This window comes from Carcharodon carcharias, chromosome 18 (genome assembly GCF_017639515.1).
Source record: "Carcharodon carcharias isolate sCarCar2 chromosome 18, sCarCar2.pri, whole genome shotgun sequence".
NCBI classification, from domain to species: Eukaryota; Metazoa; Chordata; class Chondrichthyes; order Lamniformes; family Lamnidae; genus Carcharodon; species Carcharodon carcharias.
The window spans coordinates 33839215-33862798 of NC_054484.1; the positions used below are offsets into that span (position 1 = coordinate 33839215).

Here is a 23584-nt window from a genome sequence, read left to right on the forward strand (position 1 = left end):
GGGAACACCATCAACTGGAAGTTCACCCTCCAAGTCATTCACCATCTTTACTTGGAAATTTTTCACCGTTCCTTCTGACGCTGGGTCAAAATCCTGGAACACCCTCCCCATCAGCAACACATGGACGGCAATGGTTCAAGAAGGCAGCTCACCACCACCTTCTCAAGGGCAATTAGGGATAGGCAATAAGTGTTGGTCTAGCCAGCAAAGCCCACATCCCTTGAATAAAAACATTAAATTCTAACTATGTGGGAGGCCACATATCAAGTGACTAACACAAATGTTTTAAACAGTGTCTGCTTAATCTGCAAATGTGAGTTGCTGTTCAAAAAAAAGAGCAGCATATCCATTTAGAAGATTTGTTAGGTATTCAAGCTGTTCTTCTCAGTTCTATGTAAGAAAAAAAATGGAAAGAAGTGTGCAGGCGTCAACATATGCTGATGGCTACATGCCAGTGCAATTAATTTTACCATGGTGCATCAAACAGTAACAAAACCGAAGGAGCTCAAAGGATAACATAAGTAGGTTACGACATATCTATGGAATCCAAAGTTCGCATTCTGTCCTGTATTTCAAGGGCAATTTTTGTTGTTGCAATTTATGGAAACTTTGATTATTTTCATCACATATGCCAATCCCTTAAAGCAAAAGGAGTGGAAAAGTCTGTAATAAACAGCAACCAATCTCCCAGTCACCCTCAGATTTAACATAAATGCGCATTCCCCGCAAATGCTCATTGTCTCAGTTGCACATCACATACACAAGTTAAATTTTCATTTTCTTTAAAAAAGTCAGCGAAAAAACTGGACAAACCTTAGCACGTCAACCCTATTACCCTTAAAAATTGCAAAGTTTACATATTGCTCTAAATATGCATACGACAGGGAAAGCAAGCAAACAAAAACATCAGTAATCCAAAACTTCAAAGTAAACCCATTACGTTTTAATATTAATCTCTGAACTCTAAGTTCCATTCACACAAGACCGGTGCAAAAGCTTTCTAATCATATAACATTGTTTAACCAATGACTAAAAGTACAGACTGGGGATTGGGAAAGAGAATGTAACCCAGGATTCTCATTAGATGAACCAAAAGAAAACCAAGATTTTTGAACTGACGGCTGTTATACTGTGGAATGCTTCACCACAATGAGATATTGAGGTAGAGACGAGATCAAAGTATTTACAACACAGAAACAGGTCATTTGGGCCAACTGATCCACACTAGTGTTTATGTTCCACACCAATTTTCTCCCACAATACTTCCCCCAACTCTTTCAACATCATCTCCTGTTCCTTCCTCCTTCATGTGCTTATCTAAGTTCTTAAACGTAAACACCTGGTGGTTGCAAGACTGACATCTTAACTATTCTCTGGATAAAGAAGTTTCCCTTGAAGCAGTCCATGTTCAAAATGCAGCAAGACCTGAATAATATCTAGACTTGGGCTGACAAGTGACATTCGCACGATACAAGTGCCAGGCAATGACCATCGCCAACAAGAGCGCATCTAACCTTGACATTCAATGCTATTACCATTGCTGAACCCCCCACAATCAACACCCTGGGGGGTTACCACTGAGTAGAAACTGAACTGGGCTAGCGATATAAATAGTGTGGCTACAAGAGAAGGTCAGAGGCTAGGAATGCTGTGGCAAGTAACTCACCTCCTGACCCCCCAAAGCCTGCCCACTTCTACAAGGGACAAGTCAGGAGTGTGATAGAATTCACTCCACTTGCCTGGATGAGTGCAGCTTCGTGCTGACAGTTTGCTTGCAGATACAGATCAACCCTCAGAACAAAGGAGATTTCACTGGCATCTCACCTGAGCGAGCATTTGCACACTTCCTCTTTGCCAGCACCATTCTGCTTCTAATAGTGATCAACTTCACAGGTTGAGTGTACATATTGTCATGCAGCAGAAATAATGAGGGGACCGGAACTAGTACTGCCACTGCAATGGATCTGTTTGAACTTTGTTTACACATTTTGTTTTGTTCCGTATATACATATGTTAAAAAATTAAAACACTCGAAGCTTGACACAATCCAGGACAAAACACCCGCTTGATTAGCACCCCGTCCAGAAACATTCACTCCCTCCACCACCGATGCACAGTGGCAGCATCTACAAGGTGCACTGCAAGAACTCAGCAAGGCTCCTTAGACAGCACCTCCAAACCCACAACTATTCCCAACTGGAAGGGCAAGAGCAGCAGATGCATGGGAACACCATCACCTTGAGGTTTCCCTCCAAGCCACTCACCATCCTGACTTGGATCTACAATCGCCATTCCTTCACTGTCGCTGAGTCAAAATCCAGGAACTCCCTAACAGCATTGTGGGCGTACCTACGCCACATGGACTGCAGCAGTTCAAGGCAGCAGCTCACCACCACCTTCTCAAGGGCAATTAGAGATGGGCAATAAATGCTGATCTAGCCAGCAACGCCCACATCCCATGAATGAATAAAATGTTTATTAGATTAGTGACCACCTTAATTTATGGCCCCTAATTCTGGCCTCGCCAAGAAGTGGAAACATTTTCTCTTCATCCACCCCATCATTTAAGAGGGGCTGGGGTAAGTATTAGAAAAGGATGAATATAAAGTATAGCATCTGAAGGAAATGGAGCTACTTCAGCATCATATGCTTAGGGGCCAAATGGCCTCCACCTATGCTGTAACTTCTAACACACTGAAAACTTACATTTGAGTCCAAGCTCAGCGAGTGGATTAGAAATGTTGGGGATGAACTGAGGACAATGTGCCCTAAACAGAGTCCACTGCCCTTTGTGCAATCTGTTTATTGCAGGTTGATTGCTGCTGGTTCGTTTTGCTGTGTGATGTTCAAGTGCAGAAAGACTCTGGCTAAGGCTCAAAGTAGTGTTGTCATCTTCACACACAACTTCACTTCAAGGAGATAAGGAAAGAGATGGTGCCTGTTCAAGTGACATCAGCTGGAAACCTTGAACTGTGCAGGGTAATTATAGCTGTGGTGAATATCAATGAATTATAGGACTACAACTAGCTGTCATGAAGGACATTGGGGCGTTACTGAGTTATTGCATTACTGTTGGTCATAAAGGGGAATCCTGAGTGTTACCAGAGTTACTATTAGATAGTGGCACAGTTTAGGAAACAGGAGCTTGGTGGTTATGCTAAGGAACTAGTAATCCAGAGGCCTGGACGAATGATCTGCAGACAAGTTCAAATTCCATTTTGAATCCCAGGTGGAGAATTTAAACGCGGTTAATTAAATAAACTTGGAATAAAAAGCTATTGAGTAATGGAGGCCATGAAATTATTGGATTGTCATAAAAACCCATCTGGCTCACTAGTGTCCTTTAATGAAAGAAATCTGAAATCCTTATCTTGTCTGGCCCATACGTGACCTCAAATTTACAGCTATGTGGTTGACTCAAACTGCCCTCTGAAATGGCCTAGTAAACCATTCAATTTAAAGCAACTCATCTTCAACTAGGGATGCAATCTCCCCTTCATCTTCCATTACCTCTCCTTTAAATGTTTCAGTTCTGATTATTGACAACCTAACTGGCTCAATGAAACTCTTGCATAACAGCTGCTACTGCAAAACCACAGGCAAACAAACACTCAACCATGGGGGACCAATGTTTATAAGCCAAATGCAATAATGCATCATGCGATTTGACAGTCAGTCAGAACACAGTGCTCAAACTTCCAGGAAAATACCTCTAACCAGAGTTGGCAAACCTACCCAGAATACACATGCACAACTGATACAAACATGAAACTTTGTACCCAGGCATTTGTTACACAACTGGTTTTGCTTCTGTCCGCAAGCAGAGGATTCACTTGGGTCCCACCACAGATAAAATAAAGCACAATGCAAAGGCTTTTTTAATTAGGATCAGAAGTACCTGACAATGAGTTGCTAAGATCATAGGAAGGCCATTTGGCAGAGCAGGCCCGAGACGACAATCAATCAATATGAACATGGTTGACCTGATTGTAGCCTTAATTCTGTGATATCATTTCAAGGAAATATGCAGATGAGCGGATAAACAGCATGTAACCAGCAGCTGGTAGTGTAAGAATTGCAGCTGTGCTGTCCCTGTGAGTAATGGTTGCTGAAGCCATTCTGTTGAAGGGTCATGAGGACTCGAAACGTCAACTCTTTACTCCTCTGCCGATGCTGCCAGACCTGCTGAGTTTTTCCAGGTAATTCTGTTTTTGTTTTGGATTTCCCGCATCCGCAGTTTTTTGTTTTTATAATATAGAATCGGCTGCTGAGACATCCTGTATTATATCTTCAAGTAAACTGAACCTACATATAGCTTATGAGTTCTGAGAGAGAGAGAAAGAGATTGGCGAGCTGGTGTAAAGACAGAAAGACAACAAATTCCACTTTCCTGCCACCTCCCCTAACACTTGAATCCCTTGTAGATCAAAAATCTGTCTAACTCATCCTTGAATATATTCAATGACCCAGGCTCTACTACTCCCTGTGGAAAAGAATCCCAAAGGTGAACGACTCCCAAAGAAATTCCTCCTCATCTCAGTCTTAAAATGGGAGACCTCTTATTTTCAAAATTATACCTCTCGTTCTAGTTTCTCCCACTGGGAGAAACATTTTCTCAGCATCTACCCTATCAAGCCCCCTTAGAATTTAAGATAAAAGCAAAATACTGCGGATGCTGGAAATCTGAAACAAAAACAAAAATAGCTGGAAAAACTCAGCAGGTCTGACAGCATCAGCGGAGAGGAACACAGTTAATGTTTCGAGTCCGTATGAAGAGTCACCCCTGACCTGGTTGCCATAATACAAGGAGGGGGGGAGGTGGTGTGGGTAAGATGCCCACTAGGCCACCCACCCTTAGGCTTATTGACGCCCTTAACTGCCCAATAAAGGAGCAATTAAGGACCTTACTCCACCTTAACTGCCATAATATGCTGGGCAGTGGAAGGCAGGCGAGAGTGGGAAGGGTGTTTTTTCAAAGTTGGTGAAGGTGGTGGTGGGGCACTTAATTTCTTATCTGTGTGTCCTCGTGGTGATGTCTATATTTTAAGCAGGAAGGTGTCAGCTTTGTGAAAGCTGTTGAGTCAACTTTCCTTAGTCTTATAGGTTGACAGGATGTGCAATTCAAAACAGGAGACATTAGTCAAGGTAAGCTCTGAGTGAGGGCTTGAGAAAGTTGAAAGATTCTAAGGAAATCTTTGTACAGTGGTAATTTTGAAGTATGTGCAATTGAATGTTGCTAGTTACTGGGAACAGACGTAGAATTGAGTCCTGCTCTGCTAAGTGTCTGTTCTAAGCTGTGTGACTGGAGAGATGCTGCATGTAGATGGAAATTGAAGGGGAATGCTGGTCCTTGATGCCTTCTGGCATCAAGGTATGGGGTGAGATTACCCAAACACACCTATGTGGAAAAAGATTTTAAACAAAATAAAATGGCTCCCATGTAACAACTTTATTTAGCCTTAAGTAGAATTCAAAAAGACTGAATGTTATATTTGTCAAATAATTTCCACATCCCACATGCCTAGGATTATGTTCTGATCAGGAAGCCTACCTTCAACTTACAGTCAGAATTGAAGATTCTATCTCGTAAGTGGCTGTGATTTTGAGCTTCAGCTAAACTGCATGTAAGAAAATATTCTGAAAGATAACAAAAATACAGCTCGTTTCTGCTTAAACTGTCTGCAACAGAAAGGGTTAAGATACATTGCAAACAGTAGCAACTTCTGAGCAACATGGACTCACCACTTGAATATTGGAGTTTTGTTTGTCACCTCTTGTCCTGTTACTACCTTGTAACCAACTTCATTTACTCATTATAGTAAATGGATTATAGAAGATTCCAGGAATTCCTTTAACTAATTGATGTGAATTATTCATGCAAATTATTTGAGCTGGTGATGACAGTTTTACCATTACCTGTTAAGGGGAGGATATGCTGAAATGTAAGCAAATACAATTTTAGGTTATGGGCTATTTTGTCCCGTGTATAACTTATGCAAGATTCCTAACGTTTTGTAGAAATTAAACATTAGAAGCGAGAGAGAGAGAGAGAGAGAGAGAGAGAGAGAGAGGTTGTGTCCCGGAATGAGGTTGTTATGCATGGGCTGCCAAACAAACATGTGTAATGGGTCATAAACATACTTCTGTTCAAAATACTTATCTTGATCTCATTTGTCACTCCTGAAAAGCAAGAAACCAAGTTATTGTGAATGTCAGGGCAAAGTATACAGTGCGCAAATTACAGATGTTAACCAAAGCATAAAAGAAAACACGAACTCTGGTTATCTCCAGCTCAAATAATTTACATGAATAATTCACATCAATTAAAGGAAGAGTTCTTGAATCTTCTATAATCCATTTACTATAATTAGTAAATGACATTTGCTACAAGGTAGTGACAGGACAGAGGTGACAAACAAAACCCCAATATTCAAAAGGTGAGTCCATGTTGCTCAGGAGTCGCTACTGCTTGCAATGTATTCTAGCTATGTTGTGCTTCAGGTGATGTATTCAAATGACATTATTCTGAAACAGAAGCAAATTTCTAATCCTGACATATCTGCCCCAATTTTACACTTTCCCAGCACTATGACTTTACTCTTGAGGAATACAAAATGTAATGAATGTACAAGTTCTCAATATTTTAAAAATGCCCCAAACTTATTTTCTCTAATCTAAGTCAAACTTACCTATTGATCTTCTTGTTGTGACTATCTGCTGTGAACATTGCTGTAAAAACACAAAATCACTTTCAGGAACATGAACTCAAACATCTAAGTCACAATTTTGTTGTTACTCACTCAGTTTCCAACAGGAAATACATTCATTTCCCTCCCCCAAACACATGGTTTTCCTTTTAACTATAGGTTCTAAATGTTTCAGGGTTCAGTGTACTTGCAATTCTCCACTATCTTAGTAAATTTGGATAGCAAAAATACTAGAAATTCCTTAGTCAGCATTTGAAATTCAAACACAATATTCAAACAATTAGGAAGTTAAAAGTCAAACCCATGACCTCAAACTAAAACAAACCATTGCCCAAGACTGTGTGCATGTGACTAATTACACATTTCCTGCTGTTTCAAAAGGCTGATGATATATCTCAAGAGCAGCTTAAATAAACAATTCTAAATTGACACAAATAATTGGAGACATTTTGGATGTTTTGAATACCCTAACTTAATAAGAACACTGAAAGTATGTATCTTCAAAAGCAAGATGGATCATAAAATAGGGAAAGAGTGTATCACACTAAGACGACTACTTTGATTGGAGAGGTGTTGTTTAAAAGGTGCCTGGATATGCACCTCAAGCGCCACAACCTGTAGGGCTAGGGACCAAATGCTGGAATGTGGGATTAGGCTGGAAGGCTTGTTCTTCAGCTGGAACAAGCATGATAGGCCACGTGGCCTCTTTTTGTGCCAAAAACCTTTTATGATTCTCAAAGGTTTTTAAAAAGGCCAAGAGTAAGGCCAAAATAAAGATGAAAATAGTGTAATACTTCTCAATGTTTAGAAGATTAAATTTTTGGCTGGGAGGATTGTGGGGATGGGGTGTTGGGAGGTGGTGATTTGGGGGAGTGGGAGGAGAGAGATGGTGAGTATGAGAACGAAAAAAGGGAAAGGGGGTGTGTGTGGAGAACAGGAGTTTAATAAACAAAATAACTAATAAACAAAAAGAAAGCCTTTGCACTGTGCTTGATTTTATCTCTGGTGGGACCCAAGTGAATCCTCTGCTTGCGAGCATGAGCAAAACCAGTTGCGTAACAAATGCCTGTGCACAAAGTTTCATGTTTGTACCAGTTGTGCATGTGTATTCTGGGTAGGTTTGTTAACTCTGGTTGATAGAGGTAGTTGTATGGTAGTAGAGAACTTGACAGTATTGCTTATAGAAAGAGGAGACATTTTTTGTTGAAGCCTTTCGTCTTGCACTCAAGACAATTTGCAAGAGCGCCAAATATAAACATGAACAATGGACATTTGCGATACATGGGTGATACTTCTGCTATGTTTAAATCTGCAGTTGCATTTATTTCGCACAGTATATTTTGCAAACTCATGAACTAGTCGTCACTTTTGGTCCTATAAAGTGCCCAGTCCACGTCAGCTTGCCCTTCCTGTAGTCTCTCACAAAAATGATCAACAGGTGAAGCTAGATGTTTCACGCTGCTACAATGCAGTAGTAACACAAACGGTATTCGCCACTAACAGGATGCTGCCACCAAGCCAAAAAGATGTTCTGCCCATCACACAAATGAATATTTTCATGTATGAATTTCAATGCCAGTGTGATGCTATGTATGTAGACTGTATGTTCCAAAAACTGGCAGATCGTATCAAACAGCATCTCCCAGCTGCTGTTCGCAACGGGCAAGGTACAGACTGTACTCAACCAGCCCGTGCTTGCAAAACTTCAAATCCAACATTAGATGCGATTCCACGATTGGAGAACATTTGCTAAGTAACCCTCCGTGTGCTAAGAATTACGCTGACAACCAATTTAAGATAGTCAGGCTCACAGTGTATGTGTGTGCACTGGAAACTATACACTAATACACAGGGCCCTGTTCTTTGAAGACAAAGAACACGTACACACATCATAGCTGCTTCAGCTAAACAAAATAAGTGACAGCCATTCACTGGTTCACTCCTCAATGCCTTGACCAGTCATGCTTGGCAGTTAATTGTCAGTAATCAAATGCTGCATTCTCCATGGCAACATCTCTACCAGAGCCTAATTGCCAACCAATCACCAATACAATCTCATGCAGTATAAATTATTGTTCTCTTTACATTCAGTATTCTTGCGAATTGTCCTGATGAATGCAAGGTGAAAAGCTTTGACAAATAAAAGTGCCGCTTTTGCAGGAAGAGACAGATAGAGGCATTTAAAAAAATGTTTGATTAAATCTCACACTACAAACAAAAAAGAAATAAACAGAAGAACAAGTGCATTTATAGATAATCAGTGCTCTGTTAATGTGCCAACTGCTGTCTGGAACTAACAAAACATTTCTCAATGAGGAAGGCCACTCAATCTATTTTGATTAATTAGTTCAGAGTACCTCTTAATGTCATCCCATTGTGACATCCAATTATTTCATAAACAATTCCAGGGTTTTGCTCTAACTACACCCTGGAAGAAAATAGTCCCCAGTTTGAACGCATTATCCTATCTCTACTGCGATTTAAAGAAATACTCAGAATTAATTCTTCTAAACCCAGAGCAATCTTAACTACCTCCATAAGATCATATCTAAGTCACCTTCTTTACAATTTGTAAAGCAAAGTTTCTTCAATCTTTTTCTCATAACTCAACCCCAGCACTGGAGACCACCATTATGGCTCTTGCTGTGAATGTCCCTAGCACTTCAAACTCTCATTTCTTGGGAAACCAGAAAGAATTGCAGTTTAAGACCCAGAGTGATTCTGGCATTATAAATTTTGGCCATTAATTCCTCTGATTTATGTTCCACCATTTTGGTTATGTAGCTCAAAACATGCTGCTTTTTCTTAAATGATGCTCTGCATTGGTTGGAAATATTTAATATCAAACCTCTGAAGTCTCTCTGGTCTCTGCTTCATCTTTGTTATTTCAACACCTTTTGTATTACACATTCTTTTTAGGTGTAGCAGTTGATAATTGATTGCATTAAATTTCATCAGTCAGTCATTCTTCTGATCACTTGTCCAACTCCTGTGTTTTCTGATTTGTCTCTTCCAATTCCACTAGCCCTCAGTTTTGTTTGTAGTCTGAGATTTAACCAAGCATTTTTTTAAATGCCTCTATCTGTCTCTTCCTGCAAAAAGTGGCACTTTTTTTTTGTCAAAGCTTTTCACCTTGCATTATCAGGACAATTCGCAAGAATACTGAATGTAAAGAGAACAATAATTTATACTGCATGAGATTGTATTGGTGATTGGTTGGCAATTAGGCTCTGGTAGAGATGTAGAGATGGAGAATGCAGCACTTGATTACTGACAATTAACTGCCAAGCATGACTCTGGTCAAGGCATTGAGGAGTGAACCAGTGAATGGCTGTCACTTATTTTGTTTAGCTGAAGTTTGGTTATCTACGCAAGTTACCACTTGTATTACGCGACTCAGGTCATGTAAACTTAAAAAGAGTAATGCTTTAAGTTTCCTTCCCACCAACCCGGTCCACCCCTCCAATCCCCCACCAAAACAACCTTCAATGAGTGCTTGTTGTTTCCTACCCTTCAGTTACCCATTCCTGAGGTTTACCACAAATCTCCACAGTTTAAATTCCACTCAAAAAGTCTAAAGACTATCACTACCTGAAAGAAGTTGATGAGGTAGGCAAGGCACAGTCTTCACTTTCTGAATTCATGCTGCTTGCCATTATCCAGGAGATTATTGTTGTACAACTGCTCCTCCAACCTACTGGATATTCCATGATATACATGGAACGGAAACAAGAATATTGTGCCTGTGTATGACTTATCACACTTTTTGACTAAACAAAGGCACTTTAGTCTTTTACTTAATCTTTTGATACTATGCTAGTGTTAAATGACTCCCTCGTCATTATCAGTGCTTTACAAATCTCTTCTGAATTTCCTTCTGCACCGAGTTAAATATCATATACCCCAGGAATTTATTTGTTTGAAACCCAATTAGCCTGTCCAGGGCTTCCATCTCATATGTAACAAAATCACTGATTTTACTTAGGGTATACCTTTGTTTAGGGAAGGCATATTGCACATATCTGGACGAATAGTGATTCAGAATATTTACTGTTTTAGGTTCATCCTCAACTTCAAGCTTATTTGTAGCTTTTGCGGGTTTTACCTTTGGTCACGTCTTGCTGTTGTGGTAGTGAAAAAATGGTTTACTGTTACGCTTAGCCTCAGCTATGTGTTCCTCTCTGAAGTACTTAATTTGTCTTCTGAAACATCGAAGATGTATATATTGCATTGAACAATACCCCCAAATTATATTTGCCTTTGTTATTTCATGCAATTTTGCCTGTTAAAAAATACACTCCTGTCTGGTGTTTGCTAGCTCTAATTTCTATCATTTAACTTTGTTTGGCGGCCACTGTACTGCAACTAAATTTATTCTATTTTTTGAGGTTTTTAAAACAACATTACAAATGCCGGATCAAGATAAGCACTGACTTCCTTGCCACACTGGATCAAGAAACAGTCATGCAATATGTTGACCAACTCTGACTAATATTCCTGTTTCATCATGTACTCTTCCTATTTCAAAATTATCTTCCTTTTTATGGTGGTGGTTTGTAGCATACCTCTAATGTGGCATGGATTTCTTGAGCAACACTGATGCATGCTCAATAGCTCATTTTTCCCCCCCTGTAATTCAGTACATGGATTTTACAATGCAAAAATATTTTAACATATACTATATCTAATCTATGGTGATTCATATCAAAATTGGAATGGATTCGGCAATGTAAACGTAAGATCAAGATGAAGCAAATAGCTAACTCTAGGTATGTTCTAAACCACATATGGGTGGGGGGGGGCACGCAGAGAGAGAGAGAGAGAGAGAGAGAGAGAGAGAGGGCAAGAGAGAGGGAGAGGGAGCGAGGGAGGGAGGAGAGAGAGAGAGGGGGAAGCGGGGGAGAGAAAATATCTAATCAAAATTCCCTCTGACACATGGGAGTAGTCACATTAAAGCTTGGCTAAATATTTCAAATATTTTTTAGATTCATAGAAATACCATATAATAAGGCAATTTAAACAAAAAAAAAGGTCCTTAGGCCTCATTTGTTTCATTTTAACATGATACAAAAGGAATAAAATTTGATTTTGAAGTTTGCTGCACAAATTAATGTGATGTTATGTAAAACAAAATCTATTCAACATTGGCTCAAGGGTAAAGCAATCCATTTTAACCTTCATTGAATTAGATACTTGTGGGTGGCAATGAGAGTTTGTGAAACAATTGCTTTAAAAATACCCAAATCTCAAGTGGATTCAAATCCATAACATTTACCCCCTTCCCCCATTTTCCAGCTGTAGGTGCAATAAGAAGCCAAAGGAGTGTTATGTTTTGTTTGTTTTTGCCTTGCCCTTTCCAGCATAAAGTCATTGATGCCAGTAGTTGGGTTTTAAAGTTTATACTCCAATTCCTAGAAAATTTTTGCTATGTTCCTGCAAAAGCTTTAACAAAATACGGAAGATCTCCTGTGATAATTCTCATGGTAAGCTAGTAAAAAATATATGGGGTGTATGTGCACCTTTGGCAGCGCAGCAGTCATGCCTAGGTTTTTGTCTATGTGGCTGATAATACCACTGGTCCAAACATAGCACTCAGCTCTCACATATGGCTCCAAGTAACTTGCAGGGCATGGTAGTGGCCCTATCCCTGGCCACAGTATCACTGTACTGGCTAAACTATGAAAGAGTATCTAACTAGTGATGGGAGCATCTATCCTGAAGTGCATGCAATCACCAGCACTGGAGCTGATGGACGGCCAATGGGAGACTCTGATGGCAGTGAAGGCACAGGAGTACAGGGCCAAGGCAGGTGGTAAAGCAGGACCTTGGTCAACTATGTTTTATGCCGAGTGGTGCTTCTCAAGCTATAACCATTTGTCTCTTTCTGAAATGGAAGCACAACATCAAGTCGACATTCGTGGTTTGCCACTGACTAGGACCCCCAGGTTGGTGGAACCCTAAATGCAACTTGGCATGGAACAACAGATATGGAAATAATGAAGCTAACCCAAACCCTCAGGACTGTGGGGGGGGTGTCAGACTCTTACAACAGCTGTCAAACCAAATGGGACAGCCACAGACTCCCAAACATAGGAATATGCAATGTTAGAACAATGTACCAAACTGGCCAGCTTGAGCAGATCTGGAAGTAATTTAATAGGCTCAACATAAAATGTGCTGGGCACTGCTGAGATGAAATAGCCAGGTTCAGGACAACTAAACATAATGGAGGACTGGAGCCTGTACTATTCTGTTGGGGATCATCAATATGGTGAGAGATTTCTGGTGTCCCCAAAGCTGCGAAACACTATCGCGTGTGTGGAACCAGTTACCAGAGTGATTGCAATGCGAAATGAAACTATGCCAACAGCGATGAACCTCATCCAAGTGTTTATGCCAACTGCAGAATCCCCTGAAGATGCATATGAATTAGGAGGAGGTCACTTGGCCTCTTGAGCCCACTATGCCATTCAATAAGATCATGGCTGATCAGATTATAACATCAACTCCACATTCCCAACTAGCCCTTTCACCCCTTGCTTTTCAAGAATCTATCCAGCTCTGCCTTAAAAATATTCAGACTGCTTCCATCACAGAATCTTTACAGTGCAGGAGGCCATTTTACCCCTCTTGTCCCTTTGCACTATTCCTATCCCATTCTATATTTAGAAAATTAATTATGGACGGACACACAAAACACACACGAGCACACCATGCACCCCCTTCTTTACTGAATACAACCATATTCCCAAAAATACTAAAAGAGATAACACCCATCTTCACATCAGACAGGCGTTTCCGCAGCTGTAGATATGATTCCAAGATGGTACGTTGCCTCACAGAGCTGCTACAGGGCATTCTTTTGGGGGATGGTGAACAGCCAGGGGTCGTGGCTCATATTGGGACCAATGACATGGGTAAGAAAAGGGATGAAGTGCTGAAAGCAGATTTTAGGGAGTTAGGAAGGGAATTAAAAATCAGGATCTTGAGCAGTAATCTCAGGATTACTCCCAATGCCACGTGCTAGTGAGCATAAGAATAGGAAGATTGAGCAGTGGCTGGAAAAATTTATAAACTAATTTATAATTCTTGCACCTGTGTAATTTCTTCGTAGATTTGTTTCTCTATAACCCTTCCACTAGTAGATAGTCTATATACTGCACCTTTTTCATTCCTTACCTCTAGCCAGAGAAGTTCTTTCCTTGACCCCTCTGGAACATCCTCTCTCTCCACGCCATCCATGCCATCTTTAATCAATACTGCCACTGCCCCCTCCCCATTTTCTTCCTTTCCTGTCTCTCCTAAACAACTTGTACCCAGGAATATTTAATGCTTAGTCCTGTCCATTAAGCCACATCTCTGTTATAGCAATATCATAATTCCATTTGTCAACCTGTACATCACTAATCTTATTAACCACACTCCACGCAGTCACATACATGTACGTTAGCCCTCATTTAGGCTTTTTTACTTTCTCCCTTATTCTGACCCCATCTAACGGCTTACTACTGCCTATTCTAATTTTATCAAATTCTCCAACTATTCCATCTACCTTGATGCTACTCTGATATATCCCCCTTATCAGTTACTACTTCTCTACTTCCCACCACCAGTTCCTTTCCTCTCCACTCAGGTTCCTAACCCCCTGCCAATTTAGTTTAAATACTCCCGATAGCACTAGCAAACCTCCCCGCAAGGACATTGATCCCAGTTAAGGTGTAACCAGTCTTCCTTGAACAGGTACCACCTGCCCCTGAACTAGTCCCAACGCCTCAAATCTAAAGCCCTCCCTCCTATTGCATTTCTCCAGCCACTGATCAATCTTCCTATTCTCACTCATCAGTATCCAAAATGGAAAAACAGAGTGAGATGTCCTAAGAGAATTCCTGCACTACCTTTCTCTTAGATACTCTGGTGGTCACCCATTCTTTCTTTGCTTCTGTATCTCTTAGCTGTGGCGTGACCTAATCACACTATCCACATAATCCTCAGCCTTGTGAATGCACCACAGTGATTCCAGCCACCGCTCAAGTCCTGCAACCTGCTCAAGTTTCTGCATCTGCACGAAGTATCACCAGCTTAGTCGAGAGCACTGTGTTTGCACGACTTCCCACATCCCACAGGATGCACATTCCAGGTGGCCAAGCTGCACTGACATGCCTTAACATTAAGTGCTTACTATAGTATGGTACAACATCATAACTTATCTGTCACTCACAATCACCCCCTCTGTGCTGAGTCTGGAAAGGCCTATACTTACGAATCAACTTACGGGATTCCTGTGACATCACACAGACTACCTGTAAACTCCCAGTTCTCTCTCGCTGAAGCTTTATGGGCTATGTTGTTTACTTAGCTTAATTTAATTAACTTAGGAATTATTCTACATGGACCACAGCTTGTGCAAATTCCCATGTGAACCTAATTCGCAACTCACTCAGTCTCTGTCTCACTCTGGCGTAGTCGTCTGTCTCCTCATGTCCTCCTTATACCAACTTTTGAGGGAGTTCCAAAGACTCACTACCTTCAGAAAAAAAAATCTCATTTGTCTTAAATAGGAAATCCCTTATTTTTAAACAGTGACTCCCAAGCTCTAGATTCTTCCACAAAAGGAAACATCCTTTCCACACCCATCTGTCAAGACCCCTCAGGATCTTATGTTTCAATTAACTTGTTTCCTGTAAGGAACCATCCCATTCTCCCAGTTCCTCCACCGCTATTGCATCTGATCCAATGATGCTGCCTTCCAAAATGACATTCTGACATGTCTTCCTTTTTCCTTAACCGAGGGCTCCCACCACTGTGGTTGACAGGGCCCTCAACCATATCCGACCCATCTCCCGCACCTCTGCCCTCACCTGTTCCCCTCTCTCAGAACCATGATAGGATCCCCCTCACTTTTCACCCCACCAGCCTCCACATTCAAAGGATCATCCTCTGCCATTTCCGCCAACTCCAGCATGATGCCGCTACCAAACAACACCACTAACCCCCCCTCCTCCCCTGGCAGCAATCTGTAGCACCATTGCCTCCATGAGACCCTGGTCCACTGCTCCATCACCACAACTCCCCATCCCCTTCCCACAGCACCTTCCCGTGCAGCTGCAGAAGGTGTAACACTTGCCCCTTTACCTCCTCCCTCCTCAGCGTCCAAGGCCCCAAACACTTTCAGATGAAGTAGCGCTTCACTTGCGCCCCTTTCAATTTGGTCTACTATATTCGCTGTTCCCAATGCAGTCTCCTCTACATTGGGGAGACTAAACGCAGACTGGGTGACTGCTTTGCGAACATCTTCATTCAGTTCTCAAGCACAACCTAGACCTCCCTGTCGCTTGCCATTTCAACACACCACCTTGCCCAGATGCCTGTTCTTGGCCTGCTGCAACATTCTAGTGAAGCTCAACGCACACTAGAGGAACAGCACCTCATCTTCTGATTAGGCACTTTAAACCTTCCGGACTCAACATTATGTTCAACAATTGCACTCAATGAACTCTCTCCTCCATCCCCCACCCCTTTTAAAAATCCAAAATTTTATTTATTTACTAATTTTTTAAAAATCCCTTTTCCCCTTTAGTCTTTAACAATACACTCCCTTTGTCCTGTGTCCATGACATTTGTCAATTCTCTCCTTAGCTCCCACCTATCCCTGACCCTCTATCTTGCTCTAGCTCCTCTTAAACAGTATAAAATCCATCACATTTCTACTTCTCATTAGCTCTGAAGAGTCATGCGGACACAAAACATTAACTCTGTTTCTCTCTCCACAGATACTGCCAGCATTTCCTGCTTTTGTTTCAGACTTCCAGCATCCATGGTATTTTGCTTTTACCTTGGAAGGATTCTTGTCTGCTATAAACATTGCATTGAAAAAAAGTATGCCCAAAAGCCATGATAGGCAAGGAGCCCTGGATAACAGTCAAGTGTCTGAAGCTGATAGTGTGCCGATCAGCAAAGTGGAGGGATCATCAAGGAGCTGATTATAAAAACTCTGCAAGAAAGTGAAAAATGCTCAGAACAGCCAAAGAGGACCTTACTAAAAAGGCACAGGAAACAGAAAATTCAAGTCGTGAAGGGCAGTCCAACAAAAGTATAAAAGGTTGTCACAGCTCTATCAAAGAAAAACAACAGCTGGCATCGGTGTGAAAGCAGCAGATAGAAATATGATCCAAGGAACTGATGAGAAAGGACCAGTGGCAGTAATACTGCACCCAGTTCTATTGAGCAGATCCAGATCTGGAAGTACACAGCCTGTAAACTTGGAGGAGGAGGAACCAGAATTGTTGATTAGTCAAGTTTTATCTGCACTTAAGCAGCTGGGGAACAGCAAAGCTAAAGAATTAGATGACATGCCCATTGAAGCTCTGGAAAGTGAAGGAACATCAACAGTCACAGCCATGAAATAAATCAGTGACCTGATATCAAGAAGTGGAATTTGGCCAAATGATTGGCGGGTTTTGAAGCCGGTAACATCACCAAAAGTTCACAACGCTCAAGACTGCTCAAAATATAGAACAATTAGCCTGATAAGCCATGCCTCAAAGTGCTCCTCGAAATTCAGACAAATGCTCTCACATTTCAACACACTAGAAATAGGTGAGGAATAGTTTGGTTTCCCTGCAGGTAAAGGAACATCAGATGAACTTGTAGTGCTGTGCAATATAATTGAGAAGTCTGTCAAAAAGCAAAATGACATGGAATTATGCATAATCTGGATTACACAAAGGCCTTTGATTCAGTCCACCATGCAGAACTATGGAAAACCTTGAATTTGGTTTGGTGTACCACATCATTTAAATTCTCTGAATGAGCCAGATTATAAACTGGTGAAAAGGTGTGGTGTGTACTTGGGAGACAAGACAAGAGCCAATTTGGCAAAGGAGTCAGACAAAAATGTCTGCTTTCACCACTACTTTATAAAGCCATAGGAGAAAAGGTCATGAGAGAAGTCAGCTCTGCTCTTCCAGAACAACTAAGAGTCAGTGTTGGTGGTCACAACATCCGGAAAATCAGATATGCTGACAACACTAATAGTTGAAGAATAAACAAGGGCTTTCCATAATGACTAAAGAACTGAGAAAGTCAAATCTGAAGTTTGGGTTGAGCAACAAGGCATACTCAATGCAATTCATGACGAAAGCAGTGTGATGATTCAGTTAGCAACCATTACGCATGTATATCTATTTCTGGAAGTAAAAGTGACCACAAATGGGGATAGCAGCAGTGAAATCAAGCCAAGGCTAGCAACTGCCCACTCAGCTGAATGAAGTATGGAAGATATCCAACATCAGCCTGCGGTTGAAAAAAAAAACCACTTGCACAATCCTCAATATAGAGCATAAGAACTGGGCCCTCAATTAGGCTGAGAAGATGATTACTGCTTTTGAAATGTGGATGTGGTGAAGGATTCTTAGAATCAACTGGACATTGCAAAGAGCTAATGAATTTGAAAATCAGAGTTCCAGCACCTCATTGGCTTTTAGCTGAAGTGAAGCAGAAATTGAGAAAATATGACCACTGGAAAAGGCAGGGTGAGAGTCTAATATTGGTGACAATAAAGGTGAAAGATTGGCAAACAACAGACCAGCTCAGAAAATGACTGGATGGATAGACATCATCAGAAACTGGATGGAGGGAGGAACAAAAACAGCATGCAGAATTGCAGTGAACAAGAGAGAGAGGGAGGCCTATGGCTCCTCATGAACAATGGATAATTATGAATGGATCCCAATTGCAAGTATTAACAAGTTCCTACAAAAGCTTTCAATAAAAATGGGATTATTTCCTGTTATATTACTCAAGGTAAGCTAATAAAAAAACATTTTTCACAATTATAGGAGCTTTAAATTATGTCAAATGTTCACAGAACTTTAGGCTACATGTTTCTGCTGAGACAAAGCAAAACTCCCAAATGTTCCTGAAATAGGAAACTAGCTTCAATTATTTTTCCCAGACTATCCTGTCTTCCCACTGCCTTTAAGCACACAGCTGGAACACTAAGTTTGACCCACTACAAAGCTGCTCCTAAGCTTAACTTTGACATCTGACAGAATCCTCACGCGGCAAGAATTGACAACACAATTATATACAAATATATAACAGTATATAATAGAAAAAGAGTGTCTGTATATTTCAAATAGGAATTCATTAAAATTAAATGCAAGCTACATATCCAGTTTTAAGGCAGTGTGTCATTGTCTTTCAATGTTACAAATATTTTCTCAAAATATCCTTTTTTTTTTAAATTAAGGTTCAACATTTAATATGTTGTTAACCACCCATCTGTCCCCACCATGTATAAGATTGGCACACTTGGGGCAGAAACACGCTTGTTTTTATTAATTCACAGGATGGGGGCTTCACTGGCTAGGCCAGCATTTATTACTCATCCCCAGTTGCCCTTGAGAAGGCGGTGGTGAGCTGCCTTCTTGAACCGCTGCAGTCCATGTGGTGTAGCTACACCACATCATCTGTGTTCATCTTTTGGACTGCAGCAGCTCAAGAACAACCACATTATCTGTGTGCATCTTTTGGACTGCAGCTGTTCAAGAACAACCACATCATCTGTGTGCGTCGTTTGGTGCAACAGATAACAAATAATAAAAAAACGGAGAAGTAGATTGGGTCAGGACAGTAACACAATAAGATGCAAATACTTAAAGCTGGAGCTGTATTTGAATTACTTTCCCATTAATGTCATTCTTTGGAATAGGAGTTAAGACCATTTATTTCAATTAGGCTAACCCTCAAACAGCAAAGGAATTTAGCATGAGGATGTTGAGCATTCATCTGCTATTGTCAGAAATAATTTCTAGCCTGGTAACAAGTATTGAACTTTGTCAGGCTGACCATTAAATTAAAAAAATATAAAAAAGAACAGATTGTTTGAAGTTGACCCTTTATTGAAACTCTGTTCTATGATTTGATATCAAAGTCATCAAATCACTCTCATCCCTCCCAAAATAAAAGTTGTTAAAGTAGTTAAACCAGCATGTCTTCAATTAGTAATCCTGCATTTTACTGACATGGTTGAGCAGGAGGGAAAAGGAAGGAGGGGAGGGAAGGGGTTGGGGCAGGGCCACGTGATGGTAAGTAAGTCTCATTTTGTTCATGTAGAATGCACTGGATAGGTGAACATATTCGGCATTGTTGTCAGTAGTCCCAAACAAGTCTCAAATTGCAACGGGAAAAAAATCTAGGCAGAAAAATGGTATTTACAAATTGTATATCCCGGTTGCTATCCTTACTGAAAGGCAACATCTGAACAAGATTTATAATGACTTACTATAATGGTTCTTGCCATTTATTTCATTTTTAGAGTATAATGTACTTAAATTAAAACAGTTAGAACACTGGCCATTTAACCTAGCTGGAAATCATTCTCTATTCTTCCAATAGCCCCTATGAGACCGAGTCCCATTTTATTTTTGCTTCCATAAAATATGGTTGTTTACACATTGTCTTGCTGCTAAGGGTCAAGTAACATGTTGGCTGCCCAGAACGTCCTGGTCAACTTGTGCAGAAATTACAGAAAATTTCATGTAGAATCCATCTGCCAATACCAAGACTTAAATAGATGTCAAATAAGCACAAATACAGTGCCACCAAATGCACAGTGAGGAATTCCTGTTTATTCTGTCCTCTCAAAGCCTCTTGCTTTTGCTGCTCATTGCAGGGGTTTTGACATTGGAAAGATCATTCCAGCTGCTTAAGCCTTTTGAACACTTGGGATGGGGACAGGGGAGGGGGCAGGTGTTCAAAACACTTCTAATAACCAAAGCACTCTCCATCTTAGTGTAAGTATTGTGCAGGTCTCCACAAGAAACGTTTTGAAAAAGTAAAGCAAATTGTGACCAAACATCAGAAAAGGTTAGTAATCCAGCAGCCCAATGTCTATACCCTTTGTGCATAATCTATGGCAGCACATTACTGCTCCAAATTCAAGAAACATTCACATATAGGCAGAGATAGGTAAATGAATGACATGTGCTAGCAGACGTAATCACCTTCTTAGGCAGTCCCTCGGGATCGAGAATGACTTGCTTCCACTCCAATTTGATCTGAAATGGCCAATAAGTCCAATTCTTGATCTACAGACTCTGCCACATGTGGAGCGGGTGGCGCTTGAAGGATTGGGTAGCTAGATTGTTTGGAGATTAGTGCACTCCCTCTGACACCTCAACTTCGCCTCTGCAGTCTCCTGAAGTCTCTTGACGTGTTTGATGCCTTCCCAAATGAATCTTCCCCATTTTGCTTGTTCACAAGCCAGGGACTCCCACAATTCATCAGGCATGTTTGATCTCTTCAGATATGCTTTGAGGACATCCCTAAAAGCATTCCTGCTGTCCACCTGAGAGTCTCCTGCCAAGATTAAGGTCAAGGTTTGTCGGGCAGCTCCTTTTTGCTTCGGAGACTTGGACAACCTACAGCAGGCAGCTCAAAGCACTGGAGAAATAACACCAGCAGTGTCTTCACAGGATCCTCCAAATACAGTGGCAAGAAAGGCTGTCCAATCCTCTCCCAAGCCAATTTGCCCAGCATTGAGGTACTAATCCCTCAAATCCAGTTCTGCTGGGTGAGACACGTTGTTCGTATGCCGGAAATAGCACAAGCAATTGTGGAAACTTGTGTCTAAAACCTGCTGTAATGCAGTTTTCTTCAGGAAAAAAAAAAGCACAATGCTGCTCTTATGCCAGTCACCAAAAAGCTCCACAAAATTCTAGGCCAATAAGGTGGTGGGCTATTGCAATTCCTTTGTTGTCTGAACAGTGAGAATAAACCACTTTCACAGAGTCTGTGGTAGTCCCATTTGTGCTCTCACTCATTGTTGGATTGAACTAGAAAAGTTGAAGCAGAGTTTTGCATTAACATTACTGCTCGAGATTTGGGCTGCATCGATAGTATAATATTGACAGATTCTGCTTCGCTTTAACACTATAGTTGTGATATAAATGCATTACATAAGAACACAAGAAATAGGAACAGTAGGTCATTCAGCCCTTCAGGCCCACTCCACCATTCTATGAGATCAACTTCAACATCATTTTCCTGCACTATCCGTGTATTTCTTCATGTTTTCAATATGTAGAAATATATTGATCTCAGTCTTGAACATACTCAACGATTGAGCCTCCACAGCCTGCTGGGGCTGTGAATTCCTAAGATTCACCACCCTGAGTAAAGAAATTCCTTATCTCCTAAGTCCTAAATGCTCTGCCCCTTCTGAGACTGTGTCCCTGGTTTCAGATACCCTAGCCAGGGGAAACATCCTTCCTGCATCAACCATGTTGAGCCCTGTAAGAATTTTATATGTTTGAATGAGATCACTTCTCATTCTTCCAAACTCTAGAGAATAAAGGCCCAGTCTATTTAATCTTTCCTCCTAGGAGAATCCCTTCATCCCAGGAATTAAATTGGTGAACCATCATGGCACTCCCTCTATGGCAAAAATACTCCAGGTGTGGTCTTGCCAAAGCTCTAGATTAATGAAGACAGACATCTTTACTGAAATCCTCTTAAAACAAAGGTCAACATACCATTTACCTTCTTAATTGCTTGCTGTACCTGCATGTTAGCTTTCAGTGACCCATGAACAAGGACACCCAAGTCCCTTTTAAGTTCAACACTTCCCAGCCTCTCACTATTTAAGAAATATTCTGTTTCCCTATCAAAGTGGATAACATTATATTTCTCCACATTGTATTCCATCTGCCAAATGTTTGCCCCTTGTTAGCCTCTCCAAATCCCCTTGCCACATCTTTGCATCCTCCTCACAACTCTTGCTCCCACCTAGGTTTTGTCATCTGCAAACTTGAAAACATTACATTTAATCCCAAAATCCAAATCATTGATATAGATTGTGAATAGCTGGGGCCCAAAGCACCAATTTTTGTGGCACCCGACTAGTCATAGGCTACCAACCTGAAAATGACCCATTCATTCCTTTGTCTGTTAGGCAGTTCTCAGTCCATGCCAGTATATTCCCCCCAATCCCGTGTGCTTGGATTTTGTTTACTAACTTGTGGGGGACCTTATCAAAAGCTTTCTGAAAATCCAAATACACCATATTCATTGGCTCCCCTTCATCGCTTTTGCTAGTTGCATCCTCAAAAACACTCCAACAGCAGGTTTGTTAAACATGATTTCCCCTTCATGAATCCCTGCTGACTGTCCAATCATACCATTATTTTCTAAATGTCCTGTTATCACATCCTTTGTTATAGATGTTAGCATTTTTCCTACCACTGATGTCAGGCTAACAGGTGTGTAGTTCCCCATTTTCTCTCCCTGCTTTATTAAATAATTGGGTTACATTTGCCACCTTCTAATCTGCAGAAACCATTCTAGAGTCTATAGAATTTTGGAAGATGGCCACCAATGCATCTACTATCTCTACATCCCAGAGTTTTGAAAGAGGTGGTTGATGATCATCAGGTCCAACTCAAGTCTATCTACTCAAGCCTTATTAATTTCTGTTCTTTTTTACTAATATTAAATACCATGCAGTTTCTCATTTACACTAGTCCCTTGATTCTCAATTTCTGGGAGATTTTTTGTATTTTCCTCCATGAAGACAGGCAAAGTATTTGTTTAGTTTCTCTGCCATTTCCTTATTCCCCATTGTAAATTCTCCAGGCTTCACTTGTTAACAGGCCCACGTTTGTTAGTTATTATATAGCTATCTGTACTTAGCAACTGTTTAAAGTAGAATCGAATTCTCTAGAAAATCAGTGAATAAATTCCACAGCCAAAATATAACACCTTATGCTACGCTCAAAAGTTTCGTACATAAATATTTTAAACAGAAAAAGTTACAAGCATGAACTACAGTTTTAATTTCTATTATGATCAGAGGTATGTTTTGTGCCCATTTCATA

At 40.8% G+C, this 23584-nt stretch overlaps 1 protein-coding gene across 7 annotated transcripts in view; it reads right to left on the minus strand.

The window, feature by feature from the left end:
* Positions 1 to 23584, minus strand: part of traf3ip2l (TRAF3 interacting protein 2-like) — a 75768-nt gene that overhangs the window by 36306 nt on the left and 15878 nt on the right. For 2 of the 7 annotated variants that reach the window (XM_041211744.1, XM_041211739.1), the window contains exon 2: positions 6690 to 6729. The exons of 1 other annotated variant lie outside the window; for it this stretch is intronic. In XM_041211744.1, coding sequence (XP_041067678.1) covers positions 6690 to 6727 — 38 coding nt within the window. In that variant the 5' untranslated portion in view covers positions 6728 to 6729. Of the gene's footprint in view, positions 1 to 6141; positions 6181 to 6689; positions 6730 to 15144; positions 15232 to 23584 lie in introns of all 7 variants that reach the window. 4 more of the 7 variants (XM_041211745.1, XM_041211741.1, XM_041211740.1 and 1 more) reach the window with 4 other exon arrangements.